The following is a 19,514-nucleotide window of genomic DNA, read 5'->3' on the forward strand; positions in this document are numbered from 1 at the left end:
CTAGATCACCCTTCAAGATACAGTGTATCCCCAAGTACTATCAAACTCCCTAAGTCTGGATTCCAATATCTGTGCCCTGTTTCTAAGGACTAAACTCTCAGTGCGCTGAGCACGCTGGAGCCCTGAAGCAAGCAGGGAGTAGCTGGAGCCCCAGAGGTGCAGCTGGGCAACTTCTGCAATACTATGATCAGAAGATCTCCTTCTTGAAACTAATAGAATGTTATATGTCACTTATATCTCAATTAAAAATGCATATATCAAATCGATATGTTGTCCACCTGAAACTAATATGTTATATGTCACTTATATTTCAATAAAAAAAGACCTCCTCCTTGCCCCCTTCTCCAGGAATGAACTCTTAGAAAAACTCTATATCAATAAGGTAGAGAAAGTATATTCATTTAACTAATATTTATTAAGAACTTGCTTTGTGCTAGTGAGATACAAAATAGAACAGCTCCAGCTTTATCAGGGTTATATTCTCATGTCAGCAGGGCATGTGGGGAGCCAAAGAATAAACACATTAACAAATTAGAAAGTTTCGTGTGTTAATAAGTACTGTGAAGATAATCAAATGGGAAGGTGTTATAGAGAAAGACTGGGGGAGAAGAATAACACCACTAAGGGGAAGATGGCCAGAAAATAACTTCTGGAATGGAGACAATTAAGTCTCAGCCTGAATAATGATGATCTAGGGGCTGCACATGTGATAGAAATTCAGATGGCCAGTGTGGCCAGAGGATGGGGAGCCTGGTGGAAGATGGTTTGAAATATAGCCAGAAACTAAAGGATGTAAACCGTTGGAGACAAAAGTGAGGAGTTTGGATTTATTTTAGTTTCAGGTTTCTTAGAAGGTTTAAGCAAAGTAGCAAGAGCCCAATCTCCATTTTAAAAACTATAACTCTGGCTGTTATATTGGTATGAATTCTAACGAGGTAAATGTAGAAAAGGAAGTTCAAGTAAGAAGCAATATCCATGGCTCTGGGAAGCGATGATGATGGCTTAGATTATTGTAAAATGGAGGTTGAGGAAAGAGACCCGGATGGAATATAATTTAGTTTGGTCAGAGGCAGCAAGACTAGCTGAGGAATGAGATGCAGAGACTACAGATTGGGTGGCTCTTTCTGTGTTGATATGAGCAACTGGGTGGTTTGTGGTTCCATTTAATTAGAGGTGGTAGACTATGAGAGGAACAGATTTGAGGGGGCTGGAGGAAGCTAGGGAAATAAGAGTTCCTTTTTGGCTAATTTAAGTCTTAATTGGTTCTTAAACATCTAGCGGTAGGAATAATCAGAGCAGAACCCACTGTCTGATTTTCAAGATAGACATCAGGGGTGTCAATGTAAATTAGTGTATCGGCAGCATGTAGATAGTTCTAAGCTATGGGACTGGATAAAATCACATAGGAAGAGGGTTTATACGGAGAAGATAAGAGGCTGAGACCTAAATTACTCCAAAATTTAGAAATCAGATAAGGGAAAGGAGCCAGAAAAGAAGATGGAGAAGAAGCAACCAATGAGGTAGAAGGCCACTAAGGAAATTTGCTAACGTTGAAGCCAACAGAAAGTATTTTAAGGAGAGAGAAAATGAATCAAGTACAAATAAGAGATTGAGTAAGATCATCATGGAGAAATGGCCATTGGATTTCACAAGTGAAGGTTAATGGAACCTTGGAAAGTTCATTTTTTTAAGATAGTATATCTGATGAGAGGAATGTGGTGTACCACTTTTTCTATTTAAATTTCATAACCAGTCCAATGTTGAAAAAAATTAAGTGGAAAAGAGTGTTATCTAGACTATAAAATTCAGCATGGAAATGTTGACTATAAGTAAATGTAAAGAACAATGCCATGTGATATAAAGGACAAATTAAACAGTTCTCATTACATCATCTGGCTTAAAATATTTTCCAATCAAAGCAATTTGTAAATGTTAGAGTCAATTTCTGCAAAGTTGAAAGGTAATTTTTATACTCAGATATTCATAATGTCTAGTTTATTGAAGTCTTAAGCCATGTATATTTTAGCCATGAAGTAGAGATACATTGGTCCAAAAAATCATTTGAGTTAAAGCTGAAAACTATTTGTAGCAGATAGAAATAACTTCCTATGACTTAATATATTTTTTTCTCTAACCCAAGGTATGGTGACATGGTACCAAAAACCATAGCAGGGAAGATTTTCGGATCCATCTGTTCGCTGAGCGGGGTCTTGGTCATTGCTCTGCCTGTCCCAGTGATTGTATCCAACTTCAGTCGAATCTACCACCAAAATCAACGAGCAGACAAACGGAGAGCACAAAAGGTGTGTATTCAGTTCTGGGCAACCACGATTTAGTGTCTCCCATTTTGTATAGTAAGCTTTAAAATCCCCTACTGGCTATTCAGTGTTCTGGATTTGGTCGATAGTTGCATCAGTCAGCACAAGCTAAATTATACTATAGTAAAAAAGAACCTTAATATCTTAGTGGCTTAAAGCAACAAGGAGTATTTCTTAATCATGCTACAGATTGCTCTGGTGATAGAAGCTCCATCTTGGCAATGTGCATCTGCAGTCATTCAAGCAGGGGTAAAAGGACATGATGATTCACACACTGACTCCTAAAACTTCCTCCTGGAAGTGGGCCAAATCACTTCCATCTCTACTGCCTTAACCAAAGTAAGTCACATAGCCGTGTGTAACTTCAAAACAGGCAGAGAAAGACAATCCTCCTGTGCAACCAGAGACAAAAGGAAAGAAATATTTGGTGAACAACAGTAATGATAGTAGTAAAATCAAAGATAGATTCTTGGCAAATTTTATTAGAATCAGATTTCTTGATCTGATTCATTTAGTCTCTGTCCGTCAGGGATCAAGCTGGTTCCAGTAGACAGGGGCTATTAAAGGGCACCAAAATATGTCTCAGATATCCAACATAGTTGACACAGGAAGTAGGAGAAATTTGATCATTAGTAGCTGAGTTTTATTTTTGGCCCAGCAGTTTACTGTTTCTCTGAACTTCACATCAGTGAACTAATCTCAGAGTAAACAGGTTGCATACTCATTTGTGAAGGCAGGAAAACAATACCTACATCACAATAAGATTAAGATTATATGTAAATGTATATAAATATATATAAGCATATCATAATATTAACAAGATTTAACATTTACTGGTGGCTTCCTATGTGCCAGGTATTGGTTTGATGTTTTTTAAAAAAAAATAATAATTCATATAGTCTTCTCAACAAGTCTAGAAGTTAGTTACCATTATTATTCCTATTTCGTAGATGAGAATTCTAAACTACCCAGGATTTGAGAAATTCTAAGGTTGCATACCTAAAAAATTGGAGAACTCTCACTCAATCCAAGGGATCTGGCTTCCAGGTTCACACACTTGAACACTAAGATAGATGCCTCTCAGAAAAACTAACTACAAGAGGGAGGGGATATGGGAACATATGTATACGTACAGCTGATTCACTTTGTTATACAGCAGAAACTAACACACCATTGTAAAGCAATTATACTCCAATAAAGATGTTAAAAAAAAGAAAAACTGACTAAATGTTAGCACACTTCCCCTCCCCATTCTTTGTCAAAATAATCACCTTGAGAGTCAGGACCCTTGTTACTTAAAAATAATTACGGAAATCTCTTTTACAGTTTCCTTAAGGCTATGGTGCTAGATTTCCAGGATTCTTCATGGATACTGTATCATGTCCTTTAAGAATAGATTTATTTTTTTAATATCAAAAAAAATTCATAACCATGAAATATCATGAGAGATTTTGGTGCAGTTCATAACTGGCTTTGTACGTAGTTCTAGAACAGGATTTTAAACATGCTTTCGAACAATGTTGATCTCTTTAGTAAAGCAAAAAGTATACTTTATACTTCATACAGTATAAAATATAAAACCTCATAAAGTAACTCTTTGGAAAGTTCGGGTTAATCAACATGGTCACACAGCATGTTGTCCAGAGAATTTGTTGACATCCATTGTCAGAGGTCTGCTTCCTTTAGCAAAGAATCACTCTTTTAGCCTTGTAGTTTCTTGCTTTATGGAATCCCCCATTTTTGGATAAGTATCAAGCCTTTAACTAATTATTGTAGAGAAGAGTAATAAATAAAACTGATAATCCAATAAACAAGGTACCCTCTGGGCAGTTGTAGTCTCAGGCAGGGCACACTTTCACAAGCAGAGACGGCGGAATTTTGGCCACAGTTGGCCTCCATCAGGGCTTGTCATGTACCAAAGCTGTGGCTCTGCCCACACACTACAGTCTCTCTACTGGGTACACACAAGTGCATTGTTTAAAAATAACAGAAATCCTACAAAAAGCATAGCTCTCCAGCATCCATCCATCTCCAGTCTAGAAACTTCTTCTTTATTATGAGCCACCTATCATTCATTTTCTCAATGCCAAAAAAAAAAGAGCTACCTGCATGAAAACTGTTCGAAGTGCAAATCTGATTTTCAAATAAACCAGTCTTCAAAATATCTGTTATTTTTTTTTAATTTTGTCATCTGCAACAAGCAAATCAATATAGAAAATCTTAGAATGTTTTAGAAGCTTTTTTGTCTAAATAAATTTAGAATGCAAAAATAAATAAATATGATATTTTAAAAGTACACTAAATTGAAAAGCATGTTTTATGAATTTTTTATCTTTAAAGTATCTCCTGTATTCTAGGTTTCTGCCATAATGCAATGAATTTTAATATTGTGACTACTAGTATATAGAAAGCCAAATATAATAACCTAATGTGACATGTCCAGTAAATAGTCTGTGATCAAAAACTGAGCATAGTCATCTGAGAAAGAAAGGTGGATATGGAAATAAATAAGTTACTTACCAAGGGATATTTTCTATTTTCCTTCCCAAGAAATTTTTTAAAAAACAATAAACATTCGTTAGGCTAAGATAGTTTCGATTTATCTGGAACTGGGTGATTTGACAAATATCAGAGTTATGCAAAAATAACCAGCTAATTCAGTCAAGCAAGATGTCCATTCAGTAAAAGTGTCAGTCAAGCTGAATAATAAATATTACAAAATGCTTTTTTAGACCAGAATTTTTTATGTTTAGTCCCATTGACAGCACCAAGCTCAAGCAAAACATTATACACAATTAAAATAAGACAGTCTTGCATATCTGCACTTGCTCTTTTCAATTAAAATAGCAAGTGTTCAGTATCTGAAGAAAAATCCTCTTCTACACACACACACACACACACACACACACACACACACACACACACACACACCCCAGAATATAATGGCAGAATATGGAGACATTTAGTCTCTTTTCTTACTCTCTTCAGATTTCTGAATCTTATGTCCCAAGTCCTGCATCCTCAATGTAACTTTCCCTTGACAGACCAACTCATAGTCATTTCTCTCTTCCTCCCAAATCTTACGTCACTTGCTATCTCTATTCTCTATTTGGCAATTCTGTTTGACTTTATTTTTACTTTTATCTTTTTATGAATATTATCTTCTTAGCCAAAGCTTAATATATCTTGAGAGCATTACCATGTCTTGCATTTTAATGCCTTATACTTATTTCCATTTTTTAATCTACTATTTCTGGTATTCTGGTTGAAGGCCAGCATTCAGCAGACATTTGGCATGGTGCGCCACAAGACCAAGTAAACCAATTAACTCATATAGTATTGTAGTAAAATGAAAGAGAAGTCGTGAATGAAACTGAGATGGGAGGTTCTTTTTCTAACACAGTACATGACTTAGCAAAAGGGCTATTCTGTCTCTAAAACAACTGTTTCTTTTTCCTTAAACTTAGAACTACTTCTGTGGTAGTGGTTGCCATACTATGTAGGTTTTCCATTATGGAAAATATGTCATTTTCCTTTGTTGGACAGTATTTTTAGGTAATGTACATGTCTCATTTATGAAAGAAAGTAGTATTTCCTAATACTGAGGCTAAATGCTTGGAGAATGACATAGGTGAGACTAGTAACTATGATATAGGCAATATAATTACATGCAGTGGCTGCAAAAAAAAAAAAAAAAAGAAAGAAGGAAAGAAAGAGAAGGGGAGTGGGGGAGGAGGGGAAGGTTGAGGGAGGAAGGGAACCAGAAAAGGCATTGAATGTTCCAGGAGCCCAGTGAGACTTTAGGACTGAAGTTTCAACAATACCCCTTTCTGGAGACCAAATGTATATTTATATTACTTATTTCTGAATTATTACGTCAATTCTAAGTCATTTCCAAATGTGCTTGTCACTTCCCGTTGTTTTATTGAGTCTGTTCTGAAATCCTGGCTGCACCACACAGCTTGAAGTTAAGCATTTTCTACCTTCTAACTTCATTCTCTAGTACTGTCTCAGTGTTTTGAGTCATCTAAACACTATCGTGCCAACCAAAAGTGAAATTTGTATATTTTTCCCATCACTTATAAATATGATCTTTGTACAGAGTTTTATTTTAACCTGGAATCAGCACACAGGAAGAAGAAATTCACAGAGGAAGAGAGAAGGGATGGGGTTGAAGCCAGATGATATCTTAATGCTATTCTGAGAGCTTCCAACGTCTCAGTGCTACTGTCAAATGCTGTGGGTGTGGGTAAAAGGGCGCCTTGGTACAACTGTGGAGGGAAGTTTGGCAAAACCTATCAAACAAAACAAACACACACAGCCTTTGATCCAGGAATAATGCTGCTTCTAGAAATTTGTCTTGCAGATCAGTTCCAAGCAGGCAACATCGCTTGTAGTAGCAAAAAATGCCTTAAAAATTAATTGTGGTTGGCCTGCTAGCTAAATGATGCTTCTCATTCCTACAGTGGTATATTACACAACCCTAAATAGATGAGGTGGCTTTATGTAGATATGGGAGGAGTCCCACTTGTACTAAATGAAAACAGCTGAGTGCAGAAGAGTGTGCAGCATATTCTACCGAGTAAAAATGTATGCATATATACATAGGAATATATATTTGCGTTTATATATCTAGAATATTTCTGGTAAGATTCTCTAGAAATATTGCCAGTGGTTGACTCTGAAGAACAGGAGTAGGTAAGTCCAGAGAGACTTACTTGTTTTTCATGTACTATTGCAGTCTCAAAATTTTTGTCATATGTATATATTCATTTTCCATTTAAAAAATCTAAATAATTAAAATTGTTTTATTAAAAAGAAGATTCCAGGGCTAGAGACTGAGATAGTCTTCCTCTGGGTTGTTTAGAAAGGGAAAAAATGGAGTCATTACAAGTAAGTTCTTACCCAAGCCACTCCAGTTTCTTCCTTACATACACTTGTTATATGCGTCACACGAACAGAATGGTCACCAAGATAGTGCTTCCCAGGAAATGAAAACCAGACTCATACCATGACAGTCTGGGGCAGATATACAACAGCAGTTTTAAAGTAGAACAGAATATCAGAAGTCCAACCAGTAGACAAAGTGGATAAATTTAGGGATTTTTTTTTTTTTTTTAGAGAGCCCATGTTGTTCAATACAGCGTCTACACTGGCCAATTTAACAAAAGAATTGCAAAAACAGAATTTGATATTTGAGGATGCAGATACAACTGAATAGTTTTTTTTTAAGGAAGGACTGAAGGAAGGGAGAGAGGAAGGAAGGAAGGAGAGCGGAAGGGAAGCAAGTAAGAAATAGAGAGGAGAGGGGAGGGGAGGGGTGGGGAAGAGAGGAGGAAAGAAAAAAAAGAAAGGCAGTAGGTTCCTGGAACGTAATTACTAAATTTAAAAAGAACATTAGTTTAAATGAAAAGAAGTTGGCTGTTGGTTTGCTGGGTCTTCATTTCATTAAGTCACTCAGATTGGGATAAGTGAAAATATAAGCCGTACTGCTATTTTTCTCTTGATACAATTGACAGAAACAACACTGAAATAACGTGATCTTACTGTAAAGACTTAATTACGATTCTTAAATGTATAACCCAACTCCAAAGTAGTTCGTCAATCTCACTGATAAACATTAACTAAAATAAAGCACTTAAATGGTGAAAGTTTACTTTTCAGTAGTTACTTGTGAGAAGCTGGCATGCTTTTAAAAATATGTACGCTGACAGTAGGATTATATAAGAATGCACTCAGTGTTTTAAGAAATCCAGTCATAGATCTTAATTGGACATTGCTTTTTTTTCTCTTACAGAAAGCCAGACTGGCCAGGATCCGGGCAGCCAAAAGCGGAAGTGCAAACGCTTATATGCAGAGCAAACGGAATGGCTTACTCAGTAACCAACTGCAGGTACAGTCAAGCATTTCGTTTCCTTTAATGTTCAAGTTATTGGTGCAATATTGATTTAGTTCTACTTAACCATATAATTTTATTGTGGGTAATTACGAAAATGGCTATGAAACAACAAAAGTGTCATCTTTTAATAACCTCGCCCTGTACCATCTTTTCTCTTTTTTTTTAAGAGGAAAAAAATGTGTCTTTACTAGAACTATCCACGAAAATTGTTTTCTAACAATGGCATCCCAGGTGGAATACAATGACTCTGTATGTTTAGTATACATATTATGGTTTATAATACCATATTTCCACAAAAACAAACCAGGACTCCTTGGAAAAATAGCCAATTCCATGCCTGTCGCCCTGTACCATCTTACTGGCTGGAGGCTAGAAGCTGGGCTATGAAATATTGCCAGTGAATCATGATTCCCATTCATGGTTGGGCAATATTTCTGCACTATCTCACATAAACTTGGGAAAAGTCAAAAATTCTCAACGACTCAAATACCTAGGTTTTGTTGTTTTTTTTTTAATTTCAAAATTATGTATGCGGGCTTCCCTGGTGGCGCAGTGGTTGAGAATCTGCCTGCCAATGCAGGGGACACGGGTTCGAGCCCTGGTCTGGGAAGATCCCACATGCCGCGGAGCAACTAGGCCCGTGAGCCACAACTACTGAGCCTGCGCGTCTGGAGCCTGTGCTCCGCAACAAGAGAGGCCGCAATGGTGAGGGGCCCGCGCACCGCGATGAAGAGTGGCCCCCGCTTGCCGCAGCTAGAGAAAGCCCTCGCACAGAAACGAAGACCCAACACAGCCAAAAATAAAGAAAGAAAGAAAGAAATTTAAAAAAAAATTATGTATGCTCCTTGAAGTTCATTTGAGTGGAGATGCGAAGGCGGGAGGGTTGACGTGGTGTCTTGTTTTACTTCTTACTGAAGAGGGAACACCACTCTGTGTTATAAAGTTCACATGGTATAAAATATAATGAGAAAACTTTACTTTTACCTCAAAACTCTCTTTTAATGTCTAGGATTCCAATCATCTTTACTTACATAATAGCTTTTGTGTAGGTAAGCATGATGGTGGTTTCAGGATTATCTAAGTACTAGCTTAAATATTATTATCCCAGGCTTTCAAAGGTAGTTGGGAGATGAATGAGTAAAAGAAAATCAAATTTTCAATTCACGGAGGCAAGTCTAAAAGGCCAGACCGCTAATCTGACGAAAATGTAAATGCTGATTATCAAACTCAAAAGCAACTCTACATTTGATCCATTTTAGTTAAAAAAAAAATAAAATGTTACCATTTAATCTCAGGAAATAGGCCTGATCTCTCTGTGGAAATATGTGGCCGAGGTTCTCATTGTTTGCAAATAAAATAGAAGGCCCTTCTGTCTTCTCCCTGTTAACAGTCCTCCGAGGATGAGCAAGCCTTTGTTGGCAAATCCGGCTCCAGCTTTGAAACCCAGCACCACCACCTGCTTCACTGCCTGGAAAAAACCACGGTAAGGAAAAGGCAGGACTGCCTGCCCCTGCAACTCAGACAGCAATCCCATTGGTTTTTGTGAATATTTAATGCATCCAAGCACGATTTCACCATCTGCATTACTGCAAAATATACTAAAAACCAAACAAATCCACAATAATTGAAATTACTTTGAAAGACTATAGTGACGTTTCAACTTAGAAAGTATTTTAGAGACTTATTAAAATGTTTTTATCCTTAGTGGTAATCTTAACCATAGGCTAAAATATCAGTTTAATGCAGATGGAAAATTGTCTTCCAGTAGCTGACTGCAAGTCCTATAAAATATCTTCTTCTCCTGATTCTTAAAATGCTGATTAAACAGAAATAAAAATAATGAAGTTTAAGTATTCCTGACATCTGGATAAAGGGAATAGCAATAGCAATAACAAAATAGAGAATAACTGAATATAAGCATTTCTTTCATTCACAGGTATAATAAACAGAGATTGATAATAAAAACTATCTGTTCTCATAAGAAAAATGACGCATTTAATTACTGGCATACCCCTTGGGGCTGAGGATTCAGTCTGCATTTCTCCACTTGTAAGCTCCCAGTTGGACCGCCTCTTTAACAAAAGCATCTGTTTCCTAGCTAGCTTGTCAAAAGGGATCACAGTCTGTGACCACAGAGCAGAATAAAACTTTCACTGTATTTGAATCAAGTCTGCTTGTTCACTCACCAGAGACACATATTTGTATTCTCAATTCTGACATACTGTCCATCCACTTATTCATATACTTATATAGTCTTTCAACCAACATGTATTACTTGCCTATTATGTGCCAGACAGTGAGCCAGACCCAAGATACACCGTGAAGTCAAGTATGGCCTCTGCCCCCCTTGAGCCTGCAGGTTTGGGACAAAACATGGATGTTACTGGAGAAGGACAACTATCAGGGGAAGCAAAAATGGGGCCCCAGTAGACTGGGGGCAAAGAGGGCGGAGCCAGAGGGTACCAGATCAGGCAGGGCTTCCTGGTGGAACTTGAGTTAAGACCCACAGGACGATTATGAGTTAGTTAGGCAAAGAAATGAAGGGGCTAAAAGTTGATGTAAGCACCTGAAGAAGACTGGAACTTGGCCTAAGAGGAAGTAAAAGAACTTGAGGGTGGTCAGAGGAAAGAGGGTACCATGGCACAAGTAGAGGAGCAGAGGAAGGCAGTGGCCAGATAACCTTGTGTTTTGGAGGCACGTAGAGAATTTTGATCTTTATCTAGTAATAAATGGAAAATTATTTGAGGGCTTTAAACAGATTATATTAGTATCTTAAATAAAGATGTATACTTTATTAGGATAACTCTTTGAAAGTTAAATGATAACAATAATCAAATGTATTTATCCCTATCTTTTTCTTTCTATTTTCATTTTTTGACTATGTTACCTTTTAGGGCTTTTTTAATCAAAAATTATTTAATACTAATTAATATAGTTTAAATTGCACTACCTACAAAAATATATGTTAACCTGCCACAGAATGACTTCTTCCCTTTCAATCACTGATGAGATAAATTAGAATGTCACGCCTTATGACTTGTATTATGTATGTGAAATGTGCACTATAAAAGAAGAAAACAGATTGTGACTCCTTTGTGAGCTATATTTTTTTCTATAAAATTTAATATTTAACATGAAATTCTGTCTTAGCTGATCATATTATCCTCTGGACTCTAAACAGAATGTTAAATTTCATTTACTTCAAAATGCTTGTCTCAGCAAAGAAATGGCAAAATGAGTAACTAAAACAATATTTTTCCTATTAGCCAGTAAATTCCTTCAGTTGTTTTACTAATATTTTACGATGAGAGATGGTTAAGTGAAATTTGGCATGGACACAGCCTTCCATTATAAGACTATTCCCACCCACACAAAGAAAAAAAATAGTAATTGAAGATATTCTTAGTAGTTCAGACCAAAAATGTTTTCCCTTATGTTTCTGAGGTAAAAGTCTGGCATAGGCAATTTAGGAAGCAATTCTTTATCAAATATTTTAAAAGCAAATTTTACACTGTTTCACTAAGATGTGGTATATGAAATGATGTCCATCACTGTTGGCTTCTGGGTTAGAGGAACATAGACAGAGATCATGGGTCCAGCCAGTGATGTATCACAAAGATAAAAATGGAGACCTCAAAAGTTCAGTGCTAACCCCTTCTGGGTCAGATATAAAGTGATACATTCTGATAAATTTATTTTACTTATTGAATAAGTCTTATTTTACTTATTTAATAAGTCATATTTTTCTATACACTGGGAATTTTAGAGGAGCATATAAAGGAATGGGAATTGTCTTAGTTATCTCATTTTCTAATTAAAAAATATTCTCAATCCCATGTGAAAATATTTGCTAATATATAACAGACAATCTAACTTGGAACATTCTATTAAAATAGTCTCTTTCTCATAACTTCAGTCTGTCAGTTTGTTTAAAAATAAAGTACATGTGAATTTACACATTCCCCGTGGGTATTATCTATATTCATTTTTGAGGGTTTCTAATATTTAGTTTATAACTTCCAGATTTTATATTTAGCTTAATAAATGATATTTCAAGGTAAAGTTAGTCTATAAACAGATACTAAATCAGTCTGTGTATATCAATCTCAGGGTCTAACTAGAGAGATATTATTTTCACACAAAGGCCAACAAGAAGCTTTGATATTCTAATTATTATGAAAATGATATTTTTTTTACCCATAAGATAGTGTAAATGTACGCGGGCATATTTCATTTCTAAAAAGAAAACTATTCAAATCTTTTTTTCAGAGGTAAAATGTGATAATACTGTAAGTCAACCATACTTCAGGAAAAGCAATAAATACATTTTTTTAAGTTACAATGTGTTTCTGTGCTCTTTTCACATTTCTTACCGCTATGGAACAGAATCACGAGTTTGTGGATGAACAAGTCTTCGAAGAAAGCTGCATGGAAGTTGCAACAGTTAATCGTCCTTCAAGTCGCAGTCCCTCTGTCTCTTCACAACAAGGCGTCACCAGCACTTGCTGTTCAAGGCGACACAAAAAAACTTTCCGCATTCCAAACGCCAACATATCAGGAAGCCACCGAGGCAGCGTGCAAGAACTCAGCACGATTCAGATTAGATGTGTGGAGAGAACCCCGCTATCTAACAGGTACCTGAGATTAATCTGTGTGCGTTCACACGCCTGTGCTGCTTCTCAGAGCACATCTCCCCCTGCTGTCATGTTGCCACCTCTGTGGCAATTAAATCCTAGTTCCTCGGGTCTAGAATGAGACAAAACTGGTCTGAAACAAGTCGGAAAATTAATCTACTGTAATATTCATTAAGAGTCAAAGGTAGTAGATGAATCAGTACTAAAAGAATAGAAAGAAGATAAGAAGTTCAGGCACACACAAATGTATTCTTACCTCTTCAACCTCACAACTTTTTCTTGAGCAGATACCTCTACACTCAGGAGTCCCCTAAATCAACACACATGGCCTGATATGATAGTCAACACAAGCAAAAGAGACAAATTAAATTGACATTGATAGGATTGAAAGGTATTCAACAGCACCCAAAAATATTCAACATAGTCAATGTCACAGTGAAAACTAAAACTATGCCCAAAGGAATCTTTTGAATCAGTATACAATTTTGATCATAAAGGTATTTGGGGCCTCAACAAACACAAAAATCAATCCAATATCAAAAAAAGATAAGCAAAATGCTGAAATTGTTTACCTCTGGTGAGTTTATGGACAATTTAAGTGAAATTTTTCTATTGATATTTTCCCTTTGCTTCTGTTTACGTGCTACTTGTTTTGACCAAAATCATACATGTGTAATAATAAGTATCAATAGTACATTTCAACTAGATAAATCATTAAAAAGATCAATTTCTGCCCAAAGAATTTTCCTTTGTTCTTCAAACTAAAAAGCCTATCTTTTCAGATTAACAGTCTGTTAATTCAGTGCTACTTCTTTGTTGGCATCCAACAATCTTTGTGGAAAACCTGGATGAGATTCTGAATTTGGGCTCTAACTTACGTAAATCAGATGTCTCTGGGATTAGAATATTAAATGTTGGAGCAATGAAAGATTTCTGTCTCTAAGATATTCTACCTGTATGTTGTTTTACATTTATTCCAAAACAAAGTAGAAAATGAAGAAGTGTTTAGAAAGAAAATCTTAGGACAAACATTTTAATTAAGTTTTCTATGGAAAAAAAGTAGTTTATAAAGTTCCTATGTCTACCCTCCTTACTCCTACCCTCTTTCCCCCTCCCCACACAGAGTATATAACTCATGCAAGAATGCCACTTGGGAAAATGTTTAAGTATTAGTAATGACTAACTTGAGTTCTTAACATCTGGCTGTCACTAACTTGAGAGCCTTAAGGGCCTCATATATCCCAAAGAGACAAGGTAGTAAAGAGATTCTGTGGTCAAGAGAATTGAGGTTTATCCACAGGGTATGCCCCTTTCATGATGGTATCTCAAACCTCTCAGAGGTCCTGTCTTAGAGAAAACTATTTTACTTTGCTCAACCTAGGCTTTCCCAAACTCACCTGCTCCTCTTTTTTGCATTTTTGTAGAAAACACTTTGAGAAACACATTGAACCAAATTCAGCTGGCTTTTAGACACTTACTCGATGTTAATGCCCTAATGTTCACCTTAATTTATCTTAAGGTTTGGTGTTTCATTTTTTTAAATCTTGGTGATTGTTCTTAGCCATTTAAAATGTTACTTATAAACATGAAAACATGTATTCCTCCGTTACTGGAAAAAAAATTTTAAGTAAACAACTCACTTTCTTAAATCTATTTTTTCCTCATCAGCCGATCCAGTTTAAATGCCAAAATGGAAGAGTGTGTTAAACTAAACTGTGAACAACCTTATGTGACTACAGCAATAATAAGCATCCCAACACCTCCAGTAACCACCCCCGAAGGAGATGACAGGCCAGAGTCTCCTGAGTACTCAGGAGGCAACATTGTCAGAGTGTCTGCTCTGTAAGACAATCGGAATCAGGTCCAAGAGAATTTGAGCCCTGGCTGTGGAAAGAATCCCAATGTGGAAGAAAGAAGACACAATAAACGTTTTGCAGATGAAAACGACAAAGCAAGGAGGTTGGTAGTGAAACAAAGACAGAGTTTCCAAACTTGAAGATGGAAATAAAACCACCAAATGGCATTTCTGATGGAGTCTAACCTGTCATACTGAGAAATAGTCTGTGGCCCTTTGACTTTGTGAATGAGCACAATGAAATGCCGCCTATTGATGCTTCTTATGACCAGAACTCTTTTTTAATAAAATAAATAAAATAAATCTTTGAACATAAAGTTCCAGTTGAATGCAAAACAAAAAAATACGGAAAACATTTTGATAAAAATTTTTCCTGTTAAAACCATGAACATTGGCGATGATGAAGATGATTACACATTAAAAAAAAAAACCTCATACAACACGTTTGTATTGACTGAAGGAAACCATCATAATGCATGCTAGAATTCTTTGGAGCCGTGATCTCAGTTTCCTTACGTTGTCTTCAGAATCGGCATGATAAACTATAATTGTAGAAAGAGGGAATTTCTGTGTACTTACAACAAGCTGATTGTTCATGTTCCATGGTGGGCTGTGCAAATAAACTCCTTTTAGAACTGCAGTATTTCTCATGGGGATGCTCACTAGTAAATCTAAAGTGTTCAGATAGTTCAGTATTAATTATTGTTTTACCTTGCACCTAGATACTGTTACAACTGCAATAATTCATTGTACACCTGTTGTATCAGGAATCAGGATTTTTTGTTGTTGTATTTCCAGATCTTCTTAGATACAGTAAGAGCCACATTCCATAGAAAAACTTCTGGTGTTGCCAGGTTTTAGATAACTTTTTAATCCAAAACCCTGTGCCATAAATGTTTTTCTGTAATATTCTTCGGTCCACTGTATTCCTGTGACAGTGCATTATTTGTTCCTGTATTTCTATAGCACCCTTCTATTGGATTTATCATCATCAGCTGGACTAATGTTTTGTAGTTCAAAGGACTTTCCTACTTTTGTATTCTTCAACAAGTTATCTTATAAGTAGATTATCATCATCATCAATCCCCTTGTCAAAAATCAGGAAAAAAAGGAGTTGACATCTATGAATTATCTCTAACTTTTTTGCTGTTATGGAAAAGCCCAGATACTGGATATATCATTGTATGTTTCATGAAAAGAATTGGCTGGGATTAGTATCACAGGATCAGTGATCCCAGAATCTCACTTGATGTATTATTTATTTTGCTTTAGATCTCGAATACATTTTGAGAATAACTAGCGTGAATTGAAATGCAGAGATAAACTGGAGTGCTTTATGCAGCAATATTTGTTGAAAGCATGCTTTCTATGCCACTGGGGAAGGCAGCACAGATTTGTCTCAGAAAGGTTCCTGTATATTGCAAGGAGCAATTTTCTCCTCTAAATCAGGAGGACAGGAGTTTGATGATGCAAAATTGAGCTCTATGTACATTTAACTGAAAAGTCTTGATATCTTTTCACCTTTAAAATATATCAGCAGACATGTCTGCACGTGACAGTGTAAAAAAGTTTTATGTCCAGTGAAAAGTTTTGTTCATTCCAAACCACCACTGTAAGGAATAAAGTTTAGCTTCAATACATGGAGAGAGTTAATAATTATCCCTCTACTGTAGAGATTTTTAAATGCTTATCATAATTTATCATAAAAAGGAACTAATCCAACCATTTTCAAGTAAAGCCAGAAATTCTTGCTTCCCATTTCTAGACTAGCTTCCAGAACAATGCTGTGCCCACAGTAGATTTATAAACACTTGCTGAGCGAAAGTCAGATAAACTCTTACTATCTCACGGGAAGAACTGGCTTTATTCCTAGTATGTCTTTTTAAAAGTTACTAATCTTCCTGAAGCGTGAATATTAATAATTATATTAACACCTGCCTCATGTCACTTTATGCTTCTAGAGCAAATATATAGTGAAACTTCTTTGATGGCATTTGTTGAAAAACTTTTTAAAAAGTAGGCTAAAGAAAACTCAATCAGGAATACTTAGGTCTTTTGATTCCCAATGAAAAGTTCTATTTTCATGTTCTTAATATTACATTTTAAAAATGCAGTTAGATTATTTCTGTTGACAATTCTGCCTCCTTTTCAACTTATCATTTATCTAAAACTATTAATTTCTTTAGACTTCTGGAAAAGAAAAAAATTTTTTGGTGTTTTAGGTGATTTAAAACAATACTGTGTTGGTGGTGAACGACTATTGATGACTGTGTTAAGTGCATCTGTACTGTAAGTGAAATGTAATTATTTCTGTGTGCCATATGGAGTAACCAAGGTCATTGTTTTTGACAATTTTGTTTGAAATTCGTATATCTTATTTCAAAGGATAGCATAATATCTGCATTATGCTGGAAAAAATAGACCTTTGGAAAATACTTAAATAAAACATGTGCATGCTTGGACAGGACAACATGGTTGACTGTTGCCCTTTTTCTTGTAGACTTCCTTCCTTTCCAAAATCTAGGGTGTACTACACTCTGCATACATATTTTGGAGAAACCTGTAACATGGACAAACTCAAAGAACCCATCGATCATGTGTGACACAAATCTACTCTAAATGGTGGAGATAATAATTTTCTGCCAACGATGGGAATTTAGGCAGAGACTTCAACAGAGAAGTTAATATCATTTAAAGATAAAAGAGTGCCACTGCTTTAAATAGTCATTTTTGGAAATATCTTGGCAACTACACCTCCATAGCTACTAACTATGATAATATAAGTGTATTGCAAGGTTTTACTGGTTATTAAAAAAAGATAGTCGGGTTAAAATCAGTTGTTTTTTATATACGATATTTTCAATAGAATGCTTTCTTCAGTGTGTGACCCACAGTTATTAGCCTGTACCCTAAACGCCGCTTGCCTCTTGCACAGTGTGGACCAGAGAGAAGTAAGGCTGATACCTGAAACTTACACACTTCTTGATCACCACTGCTTGCGTTAAGCCAAGAGAAGCTCTGGGGTAATAACTTTGGTCAGAACCCAATTAGATTCTTAGTCAAAGACTCTTTTCTATCTACGGAAACAGGAGATTTATTTGTCTAGCTGTGTGTGTGTGTGTGTGTGTGTGTGTGTGTGTGTATTTATTTATTTATATTTATACACATACACACAGATTTTTTATTCTTTTTTTTTAAATATACACATACCGATGGTTTCTCTTCAACAGGACCAAAAGCAAGAAAATGTTAAGAGATCATTAGAAGAAGGAGAAAGAGTAAGTCATTTAGTTAGTACAGAGAATGCTTTTAGCTAATGATAACTAGTGAGTCTCTTGAGTGGATAGTCTCCATTTTTTTCTTATTAATTATTTTCCTTTACAGTCCTTGATTTATTGAGATGCCAATCTTGCATTAAAAAGGTTCAACACAGCTCCCTATTCCTTCAACTTAGTTATAGAGTTGACCTGAAAATAGCCTCCAGGGAGTTATATCAATGACTGCTGGCAACATTGCTCAAAAGAATAAAAAGGGTTCTTGATAGATGACTCCTCTGAGTTTTATAAGAAAGCCAACTCCTCTTCCCTAGGGTGTTATTAAAGTGTTTGATTAACTCACAGGTACAGGGATGGTTATTGGTCGGCACTGTGTAAACTTCATCAGAACTGTCAACACAATCATGTAGGTGACTGTAATTTTTTGAAAAAATAAGAGTTTAAATTATCCACCTGAGCTGGCTGTGTTTAGGGTGGTAAAACAGTCTCCAAAAAGTAAGATTTTGTACTTATAAGGAATTGTGACTTTTGAACACCACATTTGCTTAAGGCAATTATAATATATATATATATATATATATATATATATATATATATTGCAAAAAAGCTTTTAGAGGAAATAATATTAGATCCATATTGTACCTTCTAATCCTGTGTTCTTTACTGCCCACCTTATCTTTTCCCTTCTTTCTCTTCAAGCACTAATCATTCTTTTACTAGATTATTCTCCCTCTTTCTCTAATCATTTTCCTTTCTGGTTTTTCTATGGAAATCCACTAAGTAACTACTGTTCATTCTATTTATAACTCTAGTTACTGAGTGCAGAGGATGGCCTAGAGATGGTGATAGGTGCTGGAGAAATAGCAATCAGGAATCCAGACCAAATCCTCCTCAAGGACTTATGTAGGGGAAAACAGCTTGAAGTACTCTCTGCTTCACTTTGCTATTCAGAATCACACATGACAGGTATTCTCCCTTCTGTCGTATTGACAGTCATTTTTCTACTTAATCTCCTGAAGATATCTCTTCAGCAGAGTTTACATCAGATGATGTTCTTTGAAGTACTTTCTAAAATCTCCCCATCATGTCATTAAAATCCTCGTTCTGTAGGCTATGGTCCTCTTTCTGTGGGGGGAGGGGGAGCAGAAAAAGAGCTCACGAGTATTTCTAAAGAATGGAAAGCAAGACAAGACAAAGCAAACAGAAAAGGAGGTAGAACTTCATGTTAATGATTTGAGCATTGTAGAAACACAGCCTTTTCCAAGTATCCACTCTGCTCTTCCTACCATAGTTTCAAAAGATGTGAAGAAAGCTATTAAAACAGTTTTACAGGACGAGTACCACACCTGGTACTGTCCACACCTGGTTAGGTGTGAATCCTAACACCACACCTCAAATTAGTTCATCTGACTCTTCCCATTGAGATGTGTGTGAGAATGGCACAACAGAGCAGTAAGTCTAGAAAGAAAGGGAAGTTTATAATTAGTGGCACTCACCAAAAAGGTGGGCCGAGGTGGTCTATGTTAGTTCCAA

The 19,514-nt window shown here is 36.1% G+C and overlaps 1 protein-coding gene across 1 annotated transcript in view; it reads left to right on the forward strand.

The window, feature by feature from the left end:
• Positions 1 to 17,176, forward strand: part of KCND2 (potassium voltage-gated channel subfamily D member 2) — a 475,988-nt gene extending 458,812 nt beyond the window's left edge. The window contains exons 2-6 of the mRNA XM_082472338.1: positions 2,141 to 2,303; positions 8,116 to 8,211; positions 9,608 to 9,700; positions 12,604 to 12,851; positions 14,520 to 17,176. Of these exons, the coding sequence (XP_082328464.1) occupies positions 2,141 to 2,303; positions 8,116 to 8,211; positions 9,608 to 9,700; positions 12,604 to 12,851; positions 14,520 to 14,697 (778 nt within the window). The 3' untranslated portion in view covers positions 14,698 to 17,176. The remainder of the gene's footprint in view (positions 1 to 2,140; positions 2,304 to 8,115; positions 8,212 to 9,607; positions 9,701 to 12,603; positions 12,852 to 14,519) is intronic.
• Positions 17,177 to 19,514: the final 2,338 nt, after the last annotated feature.

The sequence above is a fragment of the Balaenoptera physalus genome (assembly GCF_965194825.1).
Source record: "Balaenoptera physalus genome assembly, chromosome: 8".
NCBI lineage: Eukaryota > Metazoa > Chordata > Mammalia > Artiodactyla > Balaenopteridae > Balaenoptera > Balaenoptera physalus.